The 19,928-nt window shown below is 42.8% G+C and overlaps 1 protein-coding gene across 8 annotated transcripts in view; it reads left to right on the top strand.

Annotated features, from left to right (window-relative positions):
• The window catches only part of LOC126262221 (uncharacterized), a 499,774-nt gene that overhangs the window by 372,983 nt on the left and 106,863 nt on the right, over nucleotides 1-19,928 (top strand). For 6 of the 8 annotated variants that reach the window (XM_049958660.1, XM_049958662.1, XM_049958665.1 and 3 more), the window contains one exon: nucleotides 9,599-9,741. In XM_049958660.1, the coding sequence (XP_049814617.1) occupies nucleotides 9,599-9,741 (143 nt within the window). The remainder of the gene's footprint in view (nucleotides 1-9,598; nucleotides 9,742-19,928) is intronic. The other 2 variants (XM_049958664.1, XM_049958668.1) reach the window with 1 other exon arrangement.

Here is a 19,928-nt window from a genome sequence, read left to right on the forward strand (position 1 = left end):
TGCCTGTCGTGTACCCAAGGTCTCAGCTGTAGAGTGAATGGTACCTTTACTCTTTCCATTATCTGTATTCCATCAAGGAATTTCCAGATCACCCAATAAGATAGTTGTTTTTCTTTCACTTAAATGCAAGTGTCGGGGGAAGGGGGAGGGGGCTGTATATGAAGAAATTGTGCTAAACTTGTATTGGTCCATATCCTTGTTGAAACAGACTTCTGTGGAGTTGAATAAGCTAGTAAATGTTATTTGAATTAGCATGGTCTTCTCATCCCCAGCATCATTGGTTCCCCCACTTCCTGAGCTAAAGTGGTGTTTTTTTTCTGTATGGTGCCCTCTGCATCCACCCCTGCCCTGCCCTGCCCTGCGCCTCACGCCCGTGTGTGTGTCTGTCTGTTCGTGTGTCGACCACTCTGCGCCTGTCTGCGCCCACGACTTTGGCCTTGGTAAGTGGCTGTGTGGAGTGCATGGGGAAGTGCATGCCTGCTGTTCCCTGCCCAGCCCATCTGTTGTTTGTGCTTGGTGCTGGCTCTGCCTTCATATAAGGTGGAGTGTTCTCGTAATGTTTTTGGGTCCTTACTTTGTCAATACAAATAAGAGCCCAGTCGTGGGTGTGCATTCCATGTCAATAATATAACTAATTCTCTTTTGAAGCTCAACAGTATGTAGCAAATATTATCTGAAAATGTGTAAAGTATGGTCAGCATTTTTATTTGAGAACCTACAAAATAGCAGCTTGCTAAAAGAGTAGGGGTTTTATTTTCTTTCTATATCTGCAGCTTGTAATTAAAAACTATAATTTATTTTTATCCAGAAATTTTAATAATGGAATTGTTCAACTAACTTTAGTTTTTGAAGACTTATGGTTGATTGGTCAAAACAAATTTCCCTTCAGAAAGTAGGTTGTATTAGAATATTTTCCTTTTTAGGAAATTAAGTCATGGATTTGCATTGTTTACTATAAATCAACTTTGACAGAGGCCTTTGTTTACTTGGAATGGGGACCTGCAGAACCAGCACTGAGTTGTAGAATTTTGGTCCCACGTGCTATTAGATTGTCAGTAGAGTTATAGTTGGTTTTGTTAGGTGGTTTTTGCATTTTTCCCATGTAGAAATATATTTTTCCGTGATTTTTGCTTTTACTTTGGCCCAAATCAGTTACTGTGTAGCTTTCAGTCTTCTTTGGCATTAATTGTATGTTGGGTGTGTTCCATTTGGAAACTGGAACTTTCATCTAGAGGCTTAATGTTTGAGTCTCAAATTTATGATTTTGTTGTTTTTTTCTTTCTTCCATATTAACTCCTTGAAGAACAATAATATTGATTTCTTTTAAACATCAGTGAAATGCCATTTAAACAGTAATTTTTGAAAAATCAGTGCATGATTTCTGTTTCCAGTACCATTTGTATTGCCTCCACTTCATCTCAAAGGAAATGTAATGTCTGTAATTCTATGTTGGACTACACAAATCCTCAGTGTTTCAAAACCTGCACGTTTTTTTAGACATTTTGGTGTCTACATGCATGTACTAAGTCATTTGCCACTTCTGTGTTATTAATGAAGTAACAATAATGTTATGAAATGAAGGAAATCTTAAAAAGACAATTTCAAGGAACATCAGAGACAGATTAATAAATCCAGACTCAAAAAATGGGAAGGTTGTGTGTATAGCATTAAAGACCAACTATCAGTGTTGAGCAATCTGATGGTTTTTTCCCATCATTGGCATGTTCATAACTTACATAAGATTCAGCTCTTCTGTCTCTGCTGTTAGTTGAAACAGTATTTTCAGCAAATATGTGCGTTACTGCAGTAATTATAGCAAATGTTTGCTGTTAATAACAAGGTGCTGTTGTCTGCTCAAGCTTTATGAAGAGATGATAGTAAATGAAAGGGCAAACTCTGTATCTAACCATTGTTAGAATTTTACCATAGTAGTTCATTTTATAACTATATAAATGTGTGCTTAACCTGATACTTTTTAAGCTGTGCTTTTTATAGTGCAGTGTTTTCTGTCATGTCTGAATCTAATAAATAGAAGTTGAGAGCCCATTTAAAAGTGTCTAAAGCCAGTATGAGAAAGTCGAACAACACTGCGGAGAAAATTTCCAGTGAAATGAAGGGTCATTCTCATGTTATGCAATATTTCCATATCATGCAATCAATCATTGCTGTTTGTTAAAGCAATTCATGAAAAATACTTACAGTTAGTTACACTTAACTTAATTTGGAATTGTTTTTTCCTAGTGAGGTGCATATCTTTAGTAGTGTCTTTCTCCCCAAAGTTATGAAGATGAAACATGAAGATAAAATGAAACTTATAAGCTTGACAGACCTACAGAGAAAAATATATATTCTTTGTTATCTAACTAGAAAGTACAAAATGTATCAAGGCAGTTAACATAATGACTAATTATTCAGTAGAGTAGATGAATAAAATGTGAATTTAAACTGCAATTTCTAGTGGAATTTAGTGCCATACTTGAAAGACAGTGGATTATGGAGAAATACAGTGAATACTTAAGCCAGTAATGTTGGTACGGCTGTTCAATATGATGAAATAGAGTGCACATGTGAAATTAGCAAAAATTTCAATTTCTTGCTTGATTTGCACTTTTAAGTGCCATTTCAGTAACAGATATTACTGATAAATTGTCTACACCACATTAGCGTTCCGAACTCAAAAGTAATCTGTCCACTGCTCCCTCAAGTTTAGTATAAGTAGTATGGAATTTTGAAATTCTTAACTTTGATTTCCTACAGGTTTAACTAACTTCATTTTGTTTATTACACAGTTTCCCTAAACAGGGTGGCTTTAATCTATTATTATTATTATTATTATTATTATTATTATTATTATTATAGTCCAAATAGGAATTCACCGTCATCCTTCCATCTGTTCCACTGGCATCCAACACCTCTCTAACCAGTCGGTTTGCAGACCAAAGCCTTTTGTTTGCAGTTGTAAGAGGTGCTATTACCATTGCAGTTTTATTCTTCTGTCTTTTCATTTACATCAAATACCTTTCATCTAAGTACCCTGTAGGATCAGCAGTACAAGAAGATTGTTCTCCAGTGACACTGTTGCCTACAGGTAAGCTGCCTCTTGCCTCCTACCTCTCACTTATGGGCACCTCAGCCATAGACACAATGTTTTAATGTATATTCTTCTTAAACATGCAAATCATTATTGTCAAGTTAAAGAAAGACGGAAGTAAAAAGAAACCTCATTACTGTCCATAAAAATGGATGCTCAGACAAGCTAGAGTGATCAAGGCTATTCAAATGCAAGACAGAGCAAACTCCATATTGTTCTAAGACTATTACATCTACTCTGTTAGCTAGCTTTTGGTGTATGATAGAGTGTGTGTCATGTACCACTATATACTCTTGATGCTTTCATGTTTACTAAATGAACCTGTAACAAAATGCTCCACATTTCTTTGAAGTTTCTCTGTCTCCTCTATTAACTCTATGTGGTAAGGGTTGAAGAATGATGAACAATCCTCAGAATCCATTAAATGGTGATTCTGTAAGCTGCCTACCTCATAGTTGAATTACACTATAATTATCAGGTTGATTGGCCATTATGGTGGGAGATGGAACTGGATAGATAGAAGACAGGATGTTGGAATACCACTACCAGAGGTGAGGTGTGGAGTAGTGGTGAGTGGATGCCTGTCAGAGACCCGATGAGAAGTAAAAGAAACAGCACTGGGAAGCCATTACTTTATTACTCACAGTACACTCGTTGTGTCATTGCTCAGGATGTCAGCAGCTCACAATAGTGGAATCTCCCCACACGTGCAGGGTCAGGCAGCAAAAGTTTACATGCACATGGGATGGCAGACTAGCTGCTGGTGGAAGGCTGCCAGCAGCTGGGCTACTTGATGATCAGAATCCTTCTAAGCTGCAGGTACCACAAGACGTGGCCCCTACTTTGTCATAGCCCTGTGTTGGTGTCTTAATTACTTCGCAATCCGTGTCAGCACTCTGCGCTTCTTGGCGTTTAGCAAGGCACGTCCAATGGCTTGCACAACCTCAGTCTTCCTGCTGAGCCATTGGCATTTTTATGTTTCTTGTTGAGTTTGAGTATTACCTTATTATCAAATTCACTCAACTTTGGTGCCAAACGCATTAACTTACTTGAACGACTGAATGATCCTTTAGTCCTAGTAACCACTTGAACACTGCATGAATTGGTGAACTTCAAATTTCCTCCCATGTAGATAATAATATGGAACATTATAAATGTTGCTCAGTATTTCCTTCTGTTTTGAGAGATTCTGTTTGGATTTATTTAACTGTCTTGATGCATATGATACCAGGTGTTCCTTGCATCCTGACTCTGACTGAGAATGTATCCAGTCAACTGGTTGCTTGCCTCACAAGGTAGGATAAAGTCCTTCTCATAATTTGGAAATATTAACAATGGACTCGTTGTTAATATCTCTTGTAATTTCTCAAATGCGGTCTGTATATACACACACCTTTCATCAACAAATGTGTTTACTGTGTAGCAATTTCCGCAAACCCCTTAACAAATTTTCTATAATAATTATAGAATTCCAAAAATGATTGAAATTGTTTCATTGTTTGCAATGGTAAGCAATCATGTTAAGTGCAAATCAACTTTGGGTCAGTCCTCGGGTCATCTAGGGCAATTACATGACCTAGATAAGTTATCTCCATTGATAAGAAATGGTACTTTTCAATACTTTGCATTAGACAGACAAATGCAACTCTTAAACACTTCTTCATTGTCATTGCACATGTTCCTGTAGGTCTTTAAAAAATACAATGATGTTGTCAATATAAACTCAATAATGTTGTCTACATAAACCAAACATTGTTTCATTTTCAGCCTTCTCAGCACTTCATCCAATAGCCTCTGGAATGTAACTCGTGCATTCTTAAGATCAAATGTCATTTGTTGATATTGATAATAGAACAGCAAATGTGGTCTTTGGCCTGTCTTCGAGATACACATCTAACTGGTGATAACCACTCTTTAAATCAATCTTTGAAAAGTATTTACATTAACCTAGGTTGTCTAATGTCTCTTTTACATACGATATAGGATATGCATTCATGATTGTCCTTGCTTTTAGATATTGGTAATCACAACAAAACTTTTATTTTGTCATTTCATCTGAAGATTTCTTTGAGATAATTACAACAGCTGATTCCTATTACCTAGTCAATGATGCTATCAGCCAACCGCTGATTGACAATTCTTCCATTTTAGATTGTAAGTGCTTGGGTATCCTGTATGGCTTCCTGAAGGGTCATTTGCCATCTGTATCCTTTGTTGTGTCATTGGTATTGCTGATAATGGGTCACCAGTATTGAATGGATCCATGAATCATAATAACCAAGCTTCCAAAGCTGACATATGAACCCCTTCAAACTTTTCACTTTCTCGCGTAATGAACTTGCATTGAAGGTTTGTTTGTGACAAAAGTATCTGCTCATCATATATAGATCATCCATGCCTAGGACATCCAAGTACATCAGTAAATCACCAGAACCATGTAATCTCCATCTATTCCTTTCATGCCTACCACACTTCAGTGCAAAAATATCCAACTCTTCATTGCACTTCAATGACCCTATAACACAAATTTTGCTCAGTAGGTCAGTACCAACACTTACCCACAGTACATCTCCTGTACTACTTGGTATTTTATCATTTGAATTGAGCTTTAAGGCATGTGTTTGCAGTTTATTTGGTACAATCTTCATTATAGGTGACCCTTGCTACAATTTAACATTCTCTTCAGTCAGTCCTACCTGGAATGATATCCTACTGAGTCTTATATCACAAAAGATAAATATTTGCATGTTACTTGGTCAGAAAATCCAGCCCTAGGGTTGCGCAGCCCCTAACCAACACACACAAACACACACACACACACACACACACACACACACACACACAGGAAGGTAATGTTGACTTTGGTGTTTTTGTTGACATGCGACTCATTGTTCTACAGTACTAGCATCAACAGGTTAGTGTTCATCACGAATGTGGTTTTGCAGTCAGTGCAATGTTTACAAATGCGGAGTTGGCAGATGCCCATTTGATGTATGGATTAGCACGGGGCAATAGCCGTGGTGCGGTACGTTTGTATCGAGACAGATTTCCAGAACGAAGGTGTCCCGACAGGAAGACGTTCGAAGCAATTGATTGGCGTCTTAGGGAGCACGGAACATTCCAGCCTATGACTCGCAACTGGGGAAGACCTAGAATGACGAGGACACCTGCAATGGACGAGGCAATTCTTCGTGCAGTTGACTATAACCCTAATGTCAGCTTCAGAGAAGTTGCTGCTGTACAAGGTAACGTTGACCACGTCACTGTATGGAGAGTGCTATGGGAGAACCAGTTGTTTCCGTACTATGTACAGTGTGTGCAGGCACTATCAGCAGCTGATTGGCCTCCACGGGTAGCCGGCCGCGGTGGTCTCGCGGTTTAGGCGCGCAGTCTGGAACCGTGCGACTGCTACGGTCGCAGGTTCGAATCCTGCCTCGGGCATGGATGTGTGTGATGTCCTTAGGTTAGTTAGGTTTAAGTAGTTCTAAGTTCTAGGGGACTGATGACCACAGCAGTTGAGTCCCATAGTGCTCAGAGCCATTTGAACCATTTGAACCTCCACGGATACACTTGTGTGAATGGTTCATCCAACAATGTGTCAATCCTCATTTCAGTGCAAATGTTCTCTTTATGGATGAGGCTTCATTACAACGTGACCAAATTGTAAGATTTCACAATCAGCATGTGTGGGCTGACGAGAATTCGCACGCAATTGTGCAATCACATCATCAACACAGATTTTCTGTGAACGTTTGGGCAGGCATTGTTGGTGATGTCTTGATTGGGCTCCATGTTCTTCCACCTACGCTCAATGGAGCACGTTATCATGATTTCATACGGGATACTCTACCTGTGCTGCTAGAACATGTGCCTTTACAAGTACGACACAACATGTGGTTTATGCATGATGGAGCTCCTGCACATTTCAGTCGAAGTGTTCATACGCTTCTCAACAACAGATTCGGTGACAGATGGATTGGTAGAGCCGGACCAATTCCATGACCTCCACGCTCTCCTGACCTCAACCCTCTTGACTTTCATTTATGGCGGCATTTGGAAGCTCTTTTCTATGCAACCCTGGTACCAAATGTAGAGACTCTTCGTGCTCGTATTGTGGACGGCTGTGATACAATACGCCATTCTCCAGGGCTGCATCAGCGCATCAGGGATTCCATGCAACGGGGGGTGGATGCATGTATCCTCGCTAACGGAGGACATTTTGAACATTTCCTGTAACAAAGTGTTTGAAGTCATACTTGTACGTTCTGTTGCTCCATGATTAATGTGATTTGAAGAGAAGTAGTAAATAGACACTCACACTCCGCTAGCCACCAAGCGGTGTGTGGCGGAGGGCACAATTCGTGCCAAAGTCATAACCCCCCCCCCCCCCCCCCCCCCCCTTTGTTCCACTTGCAGATCGTGCGAGGAAAAAATGACTGTCTGAACGTCTCAGTAGGAGCTCTAATTTCCCTTATCTTTGAATGGTGATCATTGTGCGATGTGAACGTTGGTGGTAATAATACATGCTCTACATCCTTGGTGAAGGTTGGATTTCAGAATTTAGTGAGCAGCCCCTTCTGTTTAGCCCCCTGTCTATCTACAAGTGTGTCCCACTTCAAACTTTCTGTGAGATTTGTAATGCTGTCGTGATGGCTAAATGTACCAGTCAACAATCTTGCCGCCCTTCTTTGGACCTTCTCAGTCTCTTGAATCAGACCCAACTGGTAAGGGTCCCATACAAATGAACAATACTCTAAGACTGGACAAACTAACATATTGTAAGTTATTTCCTTTGTTGAAGGACTGCATCGCTTCAGGATTCTACCAATAAACTGCAATCTATAGTTTGTCTTACCTGTTACTTGTGTAATATGATCATTCCATTTGAGATCATTTCAAATAGTCACACCCAGATACTTGACGGATGTTACCGTTTCCAAAGACTGTGCATTTATTTTGTACTCATACATTAGTGGGGATTTTCGCCTTGTTATATGGAGTAGGTTACACTTACTAATATTAAGAGACAACTGCCAGTCATTACACCACACATTTATTTTCTGCAAATCCTCATTGATTTGCTCACAACTTTTGTGTGATACTACTTTCCTATAGACGGCAGCATCATCAGCGAACAGTCTAATGCTGCTGTCAATACCATCAACCAGGTCGTTTATGTAAATTGTAAAAAGCAGTGGACCTATTACATTGCCCTGGGGGGCACACCTGAAGTTACACGTGTTTCTGTTGAAGTCACTCCATCCAGGACGACATACTGCTCCCTGTCTGTTTGAAAACTTTCTATCCAACCGCATATGTCATCGGATAGATCATAAGCGTGCACTTTTTGGAGGAGGCAACAGTGCGGAACTGAGTCAAACACCTTTTGAAAGTCAAGAAATATGGCATCAACCTGTGAGCCGGTATCTAGAGCCTGTTGTATATCATGCACAGAAGGGTCAGCTGTGTCTCGCATGACCACAGTTTCCTAAAACCGTGCTGGTTTCTGCACGGTTTTAGGAAACTGCGAATTAACGTGGTCCTAAGATGGCCAAAACGGAAGAAGAAGAAGAAGAAGAAGAAGAAGAAGAGACTTCATTTAACAACTTACAGAAGCACCACAACTACATATGTATCTGAATTGCTGGATGTAGGCAGAGGGTAGGAACCTCAGCTGATTATTTGTGTTTTGCAGCCATGTCCCCAAGATGCAATTATTGAACTAATTCCTACTTAAGAGCACTGAAATAAATGTGATGTTCTCGAGGTATAAAACTCCTATTCTGCTTTGATACTCTGTGTGCACTTAAAGCCATTCTGAGGCTGCATGAAACAGGAAAACCACTGCAGTCCATTTAGGGCATCTTTGTTTCTAAGCCCAAATAAAAACAAAATGAGCAAAATAGCTCTTCATTGAAATATAGCTAATTGCATACCATGATCACCTTGACCCATTGTTAATACTATTATTTTTTGCTTATTAGACAAACCATGTACAGAATTTTCTGTCTGTTTTGAATATAATCTCCAGTTCTTTGTTCACATTTTTCTCAGCATTCTATGTCTCTGAAAACTCCTTTGCAGTAGGAGTCCATTCTGGCTACTCTTAAGACTACACTTCATAGGAGTCCTCCAGCATCTTGTAGTGTTTGCCTCACAACTGTTCTGTTTCAGTGCACTCAAGTACAAAGAATACAAGTTATCAGTACAGCTGCAGTGTTCAAATTCTTTTCTAATCTACTTCTCAATTCCTCCACTATATGGTCAGTGCTGCACAATTCCAAAGACATTGCCAAAGCCACGGTGTGAATATACATTTATGTGACGGGAAATACTGTAATGTTATTAGTGTTTAGCATAAAAATAAGTCATGTAACACCTAATGGCATGAAACTTTATTTTGATAATTTTGATTGTCAAACATCTGAAACATGTATAAAGGTGATTCTTTTCTAATCTCTTTCAAAAGTGGAGCTGAAATCACTCTTTTTCTTGTAAATATTTTAGCTATGGTTCATGAACCGGCAGTGCTTATTGAGGGTGTCCTGTTCCGTGCCAACTATCTTGGTTCTACACAACTTGTCTGTGAAGGGCAGCCAACAAAAACAACACGTATGAACCAGGCTGAGGAAGCAGTTTCTCGCATAAAGGTAGGCAACATTTTATATCTCATTCTTGGATATAGTGTGTAATTTTTATGACTTACTGCTTGAAGGATGTATGTTAGATCAGTAGGTAGTGATTTTTACCTTCTCTATTTGTTGACTACTTTGGTATGGGGAGATATTGTCAACTGTGTCTCTCGTAGAGTCCAGCATTCCAATTTAGAGTTACAGCTCCTCACCAGCTGCCAAGACATATTGCTTTACTGAAGTAGATGTTTGAAGCTTCTTCAGTTTACCATTGCCATTTCAATGTCAGTTCTACATGATTTGTATTTAGCATAGGGATTTTAAGATGCTAAGGATAGACATAACAAAATGTCTATAAATCAAAAACCTTCTGTGACTATAATTACCCATCTTTTTTAGAAATTTTGTAATGACACCGTATTGCGTAGAAATTTCCCCCATTCCCTGTCTGTCATGTCCCCACTACCCAGCCTGTCCCCCCCTCTTTAGCCCCCCATACGCTCTTCCCTTTCCACCCCTCTTTAGCCCCCCCCCCATACTATCTTCCCTTCCATTCCCACCCCTCCCACTATGTTCTCTTCTCATCCTTTATACACTGGAGGACAGTTGAAAGCCAATGACACTGCATATGTGTTAAATTACTTTAGAAGTATTCATTAGATTACCAATAAATTCAACATTTTTGTTTGCAAGTTCCTTCTGATGGAATACTCTGTTCAAAGTTAAGATAACATTGCTATGTGGTTCCAGTTTTCAGGAGGAATTAAGCATTTCAGGACAATGGTTTGCTTTGTCTTGTGTTGTGTTGTATGAGCAACAGATTTTTTGTCTCTCTTCCTGTCTTGACTTATAAATTTAGATGAACATTACTCAGAAGCAAGTAGTGTGTTGAAATGTTGTTGTCGCTCAGAATCGTAGACCAGCTGGTGGGAAAACTGAAGTGTTTCTTGTGATGTGGGAATGTGGTCAAATATGGACTTAATTGTATTATAGAGAATGCCAAACACATCTGGATAAGGAACTCACCTTGAAGAATTAAGATGATGTTTGGATAATGGATGCAGTATTATGAGGACAAAGACAGTGATAACTGAGGTACATAAATGAAACTAAATTGTTACACTGAATTGTTATAGGGAAATAGATGAAAAGAAATACAGAGAACTGATTGATGTTTATCAGTCTGTTAGCTAAAACATTTAACACCTTATGGATATAATAGAGGGAAACATTCCACGTGGGAAATATATATCTAAAAACAAAGATGATGTGACTTACCAAACGAAAGTGCTGGCAGATCGATAGACACACAAACAAACACAAACATACACACAAAATTCAAGCTTTCGCAACCAACAGTTGCTTCATAAGGAAAGAGGGAAGGAGAGGGAAAGACGAAAGGATGTGGGTTTTAAGGGAGAGGGTAAGGAGTCATTCCAATCCCGGGAGTGGGAAGACTTACCTTAGGGGGAAAAAAGAACAGTTATACACTCGCACACACACCCATATCCAACCGCACATACACAGACACAAGCAGACGTTTGTAAAGGCAAAGAGTTTCGGCAGAGATGTCAGTCGAGGCAGAAGTACAGAGGCAAAGATGTTGTTGAAAGACAGGTGAGGTATGAGCGGCGGCAACTTGAAATTAGCGGAGGTTGAGTCCTGGCGGATAATGAGAAGAGAGGATATACTAAAAGGGCAAGTTCGCAAGTTCCCATCTCCGGAGTTCTGACAGGTTGGTGTTGGTGGGAAGCATCCAGATAACCCGGACAGTGTAACACTGTGCCAAGATGTGCTGGCCGTGCACCAAGGCATGTTTAGCCACAGGGTGATCCTCATTACCAACAAACACTGTCTGCCTGTGTCCATTCATGTGAATGGACAGTTTGTTGCTGGTCATTCCCACATAGAATGCATCACAGTGTAGGCAGGTCAGTTGTTAAATCACGTGGGTGCTTTCACACGTGGCTCTGCCTTTGATCGTGTACACCTTCCGGGTTACAGGACTGGAGTAGGTGGTGGTGGGAGGGTGCATGGGACAGGTTTTACACCGGGGGCGGTTGCAAGGATAGGAGCCAGAGGGTAGGGAAGGTGGTTTGGGGATTTCATAGGGATGAGCTAAGAGGTTACGAAGGTTAGGTGGACTATGGAAAGACACTCTTGGTGGAGTGGGGAGGATTTCATGAAGGATGGATCTCATTTCAGGGCAGGATTTGAGGAAGTCGTATCCCTGCTGGAGAGCCACATTCAGAGTCTGGTCCAGTCCCGGAAAGTATCCTGTCACAAGTGGGGCACTTTTGTGGTTCTTCTGTGGGAGGTTCTGGGTTTGAGGGGATGAGGAAGTGGCTCTGGTTTGCTTCTGTACCAGGTCAGGAGGGTAGTTACGGGATGCGAAAGCTGTTGTCAGGTTGTTGGTGTAATGGTTCAGGGATTCCGGACTGGAGCAGATTCGTTTGCCACGAAGACCTAGGCTGTAGGGAAGGGACCGTTTGATGTGGAATGGGTGGCAGCTGTCATAATGGAGGTACTGTTGCTTGTTGGTGGGTTTGATGTGGACGGACGTGTGAAGCTGGCCATTGGACAGATGGAGGTCAACGTCAAGGAAAGTGGCATGGGATTTGGAGTAGGACCAGGTGAATCTGATGGAACCAAAGGAGTTGAGGTTGGAGAGGAAATTCTGGAGTTCTTCTTCACTGTGAGTCCAGATCATGAAGATGTCATCAATAAATCTGTACCAAACTTTGGATTGGCAGGCCTGGGTAACCAAGAAGGCTTCCTGTAAGCGACCCATGAATAGGTTGGCGTATGAGGGTGCCATCCTGGTACCCATGGCTGTTCCCTTTAATTGTTGGTATGTCTGGCCTTCAAAAGTGAAGAAGTTGTGGGTCAGGATGAAGCTGGCTAAGGTAATGAGGAAAGAGGTTTTTGTGTATTCACAGATATTCCGCACGTCCAGGGCCTCGCTGCGATGGAGCATTTCCTTTCACGCCGATTGCACCCTCCCACCACCACCTACTCCAGTCCTGTAACCCAGAAGGTGTACACGATCAAAGGCAGAGCCACATGTGAAAGCACCCACGTGATTTACCAACTGACCTGCCTACACTGTGAAGCTTTCTATGTGGGAATGACCAGCAACAAACTGTCCATTCGCATGAATGGACACAGGCAGACAGTGTTTGTTGGTAATGAGGATCACCCAGTGGCTAAACATGCCTTGGTGGACGGCCAGCACATCTTGGCACAGTGTTACACCATCCGGGTTATCTGGATACTTCCCACTAACACCAACCTGTCAGAACTCCGGTGATGGGAACTTGCGAACTTGCCCTTCAGTATATCCTCTCTTCTCGTTATCCGCCAAGCCTCAACCTCCGCTAATTTCAAGTTGCTGCTGCTCATACCTCACCTGTCTTTCAACAACATCTTTGCCTCTGTACTTCTGTCTCGAGTGACATCTCTGCCGAAACTCTTTGCCTTTACAAATGTCTGCTTGTGTCTGTGTATGTGCGGTTGGATATGGGTGTGTGTGCGAGTGTATACCTGTCCTTTTTTTCCCCCTAAGGTAAGTCTTTCTGCTCCCCGGATTGGAATGACTCCTTACCCTCTCCCTTAAAACCCACATCCTTTCGTCCTTCCCTCTCCTTCCCTCTTTCCTGATGAAGCAACTGTTGGTTCCGAAAGCTTGAATTTTGTGTGTATGTTTGTGTTTGTTTGTGTGTCTTTAACACCTTATTGTATATAAGTGCCACTTGTAAATGAGGCAACATAAAATTAGTGTTACAGTATTGTTTGTATAGCTCAAATAATCAGCAAACTTGTGCACAGGTGAAGACCCAATAACAAACAAACTCACAGACAAAAATAATTCATTTACTTGTTGCTGCAGTTATTGACACGTTTCCGAGAAATGTTAACGTTATTTGATGCTCCTACCCTTTGCTTCGTTGCGTAGCTAACTACAAACCATCTCCCCCTACACAATCAATTTCTTCCCCTTACAGTTTTCATTATTAGTTATCACTAGCTTATGATTTAATTGCTGCAAACTTTTGCACTTAGATTTGTTTGTTTTTGTTCATTCTGATATTCGATTTTTATGTTGTAGATTGCAAAATTTCCTGAAAAGAACAATTCCATTCACAAATTCTTTAAATTTACAAAGATGTTGATGGACTGGCAGGAGGGAGAACTCCCAGTACAACCAATAACACACATGTAACCAAATAAATAAAGTAAAAAAAATTCTACTTGCTCTCGGTATTGAAGGCTCTGTATTCTGTGTTCAAGAAAGACAATAGTTCAGGAAAGTTCATGAAGAAGGAACTCACACTTCTGATAAAAACTGAAGAGTACTGTTTTGTTAGTAAGTTTTTGCAAACATCTTACGTAGTCGGTTTTCTAGTATGGTACCATATATTTGTGCAAACTACAGATTACTTTCCCGCAGCTATCGTAAGCACTGTCGCCCTTTCCGAATGCAGCACACAACTTCTGCCTGTGCTTCTACACTATCAAGGCATGTAAAATGTTTCTAATTTCATTCAGTGCCTTATATGCTATGGTTTGTGGTTTGAAGCCTCACATTCCTTCATTAACCCAATAAGTTGCTTATTATAGGATTTTTATTTTTTATTTAGAGGTCTCAAAGCTAAACCCACAATCTGCATTTTACATTCACTAAAATAAGTCTTCATGGAGCATCATAACTTGCATCGCAGATGCCCTCTGTTAACTATGCTTTGAGTGCCCAATTTTCACCAGAATTGGTTTTCTGCTGTCATAGTCGTGAGTCATGTCGTCTTTCCTGTTTTCCTGTATCCATTAATGGTGTCCTGAGTGTAACTGATGTTGTGTGATGACTCCTTTTATTTCTGTCCATAAATATTGGTCATTCTTGCCACTTTGATTAAATTTTCTGAGAAGTTACTGATTTATTTCTCTCTGATACTCTATTTTTTGGACAATTCTGTGATTGTTTTCATTCAAATCAGAGACTTACGAAAGTGAGCAGCTTTCATATGCGTACAAGATGATGATTATTATTATTATTATTATTATTATTATTATTATTATTATTCTTGCATCAGAAACATACATAAAACACAGTTTTTACAATTGTTGACATATCAACCAAGTTTATAGAAACTTTGACCACCGCACACGTGCCGCCGCCCCCCCACCACACACACACACACACACACACACACACACACACACACACACACACACACACAGCAGGGGGCTCGCCACTCTTTGGTGAGTTCATGTTGGCTGCCACAGGGCCCTAGCCTTTGCAGCACTTTTCCCTTACGTGCTGCATGTCTATCCTCTTGGTATTTTTTTTCCTTCCATTTGGGAACATGTCTGGGGTATTACTGGGAATGTTTTGCATTCTGTTGCTGACCTGCGAACAGTCTCAACTTTCTTTTTGGCTCCTTTTTCCTTTCTATGTTTTCCTACTCCTCTCGTTCATCCGCTTCAGCATTTGAGGGTCCTCTTTTTATTTTTTTTTAATTCTCTCTCTCTCTCTCTCTCTCTCTCTCTCTCTCTCTCTCTTCCTCCCTGTGCATTCCTGAAGGCTGGCCCACTCATCCAATGCTTAAAAGATGATTGGGTAATGCTTAATTTCCAGCCCCGGGTTTACAGGTAGGGTTCGCATGTACCCCCTGGTACAGGCCAGACCCAGGGAGGGGTGATTGCCTGAGCTGTAACCTTCCCAGATTACCCATTGGTCCCTCCATCAGGTGTTTGGGAGGTGTGAACAATCACCTAAGGTGGGTGTAGGGGGGGCCCCCAGTTGGAAGGAGCGTGCCATCTGAGACTCTGGCAATCATGGGGGATTTCCTCGTGATGAGTCACTCATCACTCTTCCCGTGGTGTAATTTACACCAGGCTGCTTGATGGTGTAACTGGGGCTGAAATAGAATCTTACCTCTCTCATCAGGATGTAATAGCCGTTCATCGTGTCATGAAAAAGGTAGATTCCTCCACGGTGCCCACCAGCACTCTTTTCCTCACCTTTGATAGGATGGTGCTGCCATCCAAGATCAAAGCAGGCTACAAAATCATCACAGTCCAGCCGTACATTCCGAATCTGATGCGCTGTTATCAGTGTCATCAGTTCAATCACACTAGAACATCTTGTTGACATCCGACCAGATGCCTAACCTGTGGAAGGGATGCACCCGAGGGCAAATGTCCGCCTCCTTGTCCCCACTATATTAACTGCAATGGCAGCCACACCGCCTCCTCCCAAGATTGTCCCATGTATCTAGATGAGCGGGCTGTTCAAGAGATTCGGGTAAAGGAAAAAGTGCCGTACCCAGAAGCTCGCAAGTTACTGGCTAGTCGCAAATCCTGAATTCTACCATCTGGCACTTACAGTTGAGTTTTTGTTACCCCTTGCTCCATGAATGGCATGGCTACACAGACATGCGACCTCAAATTTGGCTTCGAGGTTGTGAAGTCGCTCAGTGTCAATGTAGCATCACTGTCCGCCCCCGTCCCACTGTGCAACAAACTGTCAAACTCTCGCCTCAAGGGACAAAGCTACCCACTACACAACAAACAGGCAGGAAAGGCCAGAAGGAGTACTCCTGAGAAGACTTCCTCCATCCCTCCAGCCAAACAACACCAAAGTCTTCCTCTATGCAGAAGGGCTCGAAGAAGTCCGGTAAAGACAAATGTTCTTCCCCTTCACCAACTCGAAGATCCGGCTCGATGATGTCGCCATGTGGTCAATTAGCCTGGCTGGCCTCTGTCTTGCCGATGCGCACCACCAACCATTTTTCAATGTTGGACTCCACTGACCGACCGCACAAGCACGCCGATGCTTGTGTGGACCCCATGGAGTAGGATCCTCCTGCTTCTGTGCCCTGTAGTAGCAACTCTCCACCATCTGTCCCTCGACAGACACTTTGTTGACACCCCTACATCTTTTCCTCCTCATGACTGTCCTCCAATGGAACGTTCGCAGCCTTCGGTCCCACAAAGAGGATTTACGGCTGCTTCTAGCATCGTAGCATCCCCTTGTACTTTGCCTTCAGGATACGAAATTGCACCCTCAAGGCCACTTTGAGCTTCCACATTACATACCGATTCGTTTTGACCTTCCCCCTGAGGTCGGCATCCCATCTCGTGGGGGTGTCATGCTGCTTGTACGGGATGACCTTCATAGTCAACCCATCTCTCTGATTACCCTTCTTCAAGCTGTTACCATTCACCTCTAACTCCCCCACATGACTTGCTCCCTCTGTACCATTTATGTACCTCTGTCCATTGATGTCACCAGGGCCAACTTCCTTCAGCTCATTGGGCAGCTACCTCCACAGTTTTTGCTACTCAGTGACTTTAAAGCGCATCATCTCCATTGGGGGTTCTTCTAGGACCTGCCAGAGAGGTGCCCTCTTGGCTGACGTTCTTAACCAACTCAACCTCTTCTGCGTTAACAGTGGTGCACCCACTTTCCTTTCTGACTCCTTGCACACCTGTTCCCATTTGGACCTATACTTTTGCACTGCCCAGCTTGCCCATTGTCTTGAGTGGTCTGTTGTTTCTGACACCTACTCGACCGATCATTTCCCGTGTGCTCTTTGTCTGCTGACTCCTACCCCATCCACATGCATGCCCAAATGCCAGCTTACTGAGGCTGACTGGCAGCTTTACTCCTCCCTGGCGTCCTTCACAGAACAAGATTTCCTCAGTTGTGATGACCAGGTGGACTATCTCACCAGTGTTATCCTTACTGCTGCAGAACGTTCCATTCCTCGCGCATCCTCTTTACCATGTCGTGTCCCAGTCCCTTGGTGGACTGAGGCGTGGCACGATGCAATTCGCGTGCAAAGATGTGTGTCAACATTTTTAACCACCACCCTACGCTGGAAAACTGCATTCATTATGAACAGATGCGTGCAAAGTGTCGTCGAGTTCTTCTGGATAGCAAAACAGCTTGTTGGGTTTCGTTCACTAGTTCTTTTAGCAGTTCCACCCCTTCCTCTGTTCTGTGGGCCAACCTCTGACGGCTCTCTGGAACCAAGATCCAGTCCCCCATTTTCGGCCTGACAGTAGGTGCCGATGTCATTGTGGATCCTGTTGCTATCTCCAACACCTTGGGCTGCCATTTTGCGTAAGTTTCGAGCTCTTCCCACTATCATGCTTCCTTTATCCATAGGAAACAAGTGGAGGAATTCAGGTGATATCCTTCTCTTCCCTGAATTGTGAGTGCTGCAGTGCTGCCTTCACTATGAGGGTGCTAGATCATGCTCTCAGTTCATCCCGGTTCTCTGCCTCAGGGCCAGATGCTATCTGCATTCAAGTGTTGCAGCACCTTTCTCTTGTGGTCAAGCACTTTCTGCTCAACACATACAGCTGCACCTGGCCTGAGGGAACATTTCCTGGACGCTGGCGTGAAGCCACAGTCATACCCACACCTAAGCCCGGTAAGGACAAAAACCTTCCTTCTAGCTACCGCCCCATCTCCCTTAACAGCTGCATTTGCATGGTGATTGAACGTATGATTCATGCCCGGCTGGTGTGGTGGCTCGAATCTCGCCATTTACTCAAGAATGCACAGTGTAAATTTAGAGTTTGGCATTCTGCAGTTGACCATCTCGTAACTTTGTCCACCCATGTCATGAATGGTTTTCTGCGTAAATCCCAGATGTGGCCATGTTTTTCGATTTGGAGAAGGCCTAAGACACCTGCTGGAGAACTGGTATCCTTCGTACTTTTTACACGTGGGACTTCCGTGGGCACCTGCCCGATTTCCTTCGGGCATTTGTATTAGACTGAGTTTTCAAGGTTCATGTGGGTTCTGCTTTGTTGAACACCTTTATTCAGGAAAATTGTGTGCCTCAGGGTTCTGTCCTGAGTGTCATCCTCTTTGCTGTTGCCCTTAACCCTATCGTGGCCTGTCTCCCGCCAGGCATCTCTGGCTACCTTTTTGTCAATGATTATGCCACTATTGCAGTTCTCAATGGATGTGTCTCACTGAGTTCTGTCTTGGTCGTCTTCACTCCTGGAGCATCACCAATGGCTTTCGCTTTTCCAATGGCAAAACCGTCTGTATGACTTTCTGGTGGCACAAATGGTTTCTCCCACCATCTCTACATCTTGGGCCTGTTGCCCTTCAGTTCGCTGACACTACGTAATTCCTGGGTCTTATGCTTGATAGTAAATTCTCTTCGTCCTCCCATGTCTCTTACCTTGCAGCCCACAGTATTCAGTCCCTCAATGTCCTACGTGTCCTCAATGGTACTTCTTGGGGGTGTCGATCAAACCACCCTCCTCTGTTTATACCGGTCTGTTGTCCGTTCGAAACTCGACTATGGGTGCTTTATTTATGCATCTCCACGCCCCTCCCTTTTACGCTGTCTCAACACTATCCATCGTTGTGGCATCCGTTTAGCTACGGGTGCCTTTTACACCAGCCCAGTTGAGAGTCTGTGTGCTGAAGCTGCAGAACTACCACTGTCCTACTGCCATGACTTCCTCCTCAGCAGGTATGCTTGCTGTTTGTCTGCCATGCATGGCCACCCTTCCTTCTCCACCTCCTTTGATGATTCTTAGATCGTCAGTATGGGGCTCATCCCTCTTCCCTGTTAGCTCCTGGTGTCTGCTTTCACCACTTGCTACGGCTGCTTAACTTCACACTACCTGCAATTTTCCCCATGGGCTTGAACCCTTCACCACCTTGGCTTCGTGAAGTGGCCCATGTTAACCTTGGCCTTCATTCGCTTCCTATGGACACTACTCCAGCCTTGGTCTATCACATCCTGTTTCACGACCTTCTCATGGAACTTAGCGATAGTACCTTTGTATGCACTGATGGCTCTCTGACTGACCATTGGATCGGGTGTGCATTTGTCATTGACACCCGTGTCTTTTGGTATCGGCTTCCGGCCCACTCCTCAGTATTTACAGCTGAGCTTCTCGCCTTGTATCAGTCCTTGGAGTACATCCGGCGACACAGCATTCCCAATTGTGTCCTCCGCTCAGACTCACTCAGCGCCCTCCAAAGTCTCTGTACACTGTACACTGTTCCATCCCTTAGTGCAGCGGGTCCAGGAAAACTGTCACTTGCTCGCTCTTCATGGAGCCAATGTCATGTTTCTGTGGGTCCTGGTCATAACGGTCTGCCAGGAAACGAGGCTGCTGCCAAGGCTGCAGTCCTCTTACCTCAGCCTGAGAGTACCTCTATTCCC

The sequence above is a fragment of the Schistocerca nitens genome, chromosome 6, assembly GCF_023898315.1.
Source record: "Schistocerca nitens isolate TAMUIC-IGC-003100 chromosome 6, iqSchNite1.1, whole genome shotgun sequence".
NCBI lineage: Eukaryota > Metazoa > Arthropoda > Insecta > Orthoptera > Acrididae > Schistocerca > Schistocerca nitens.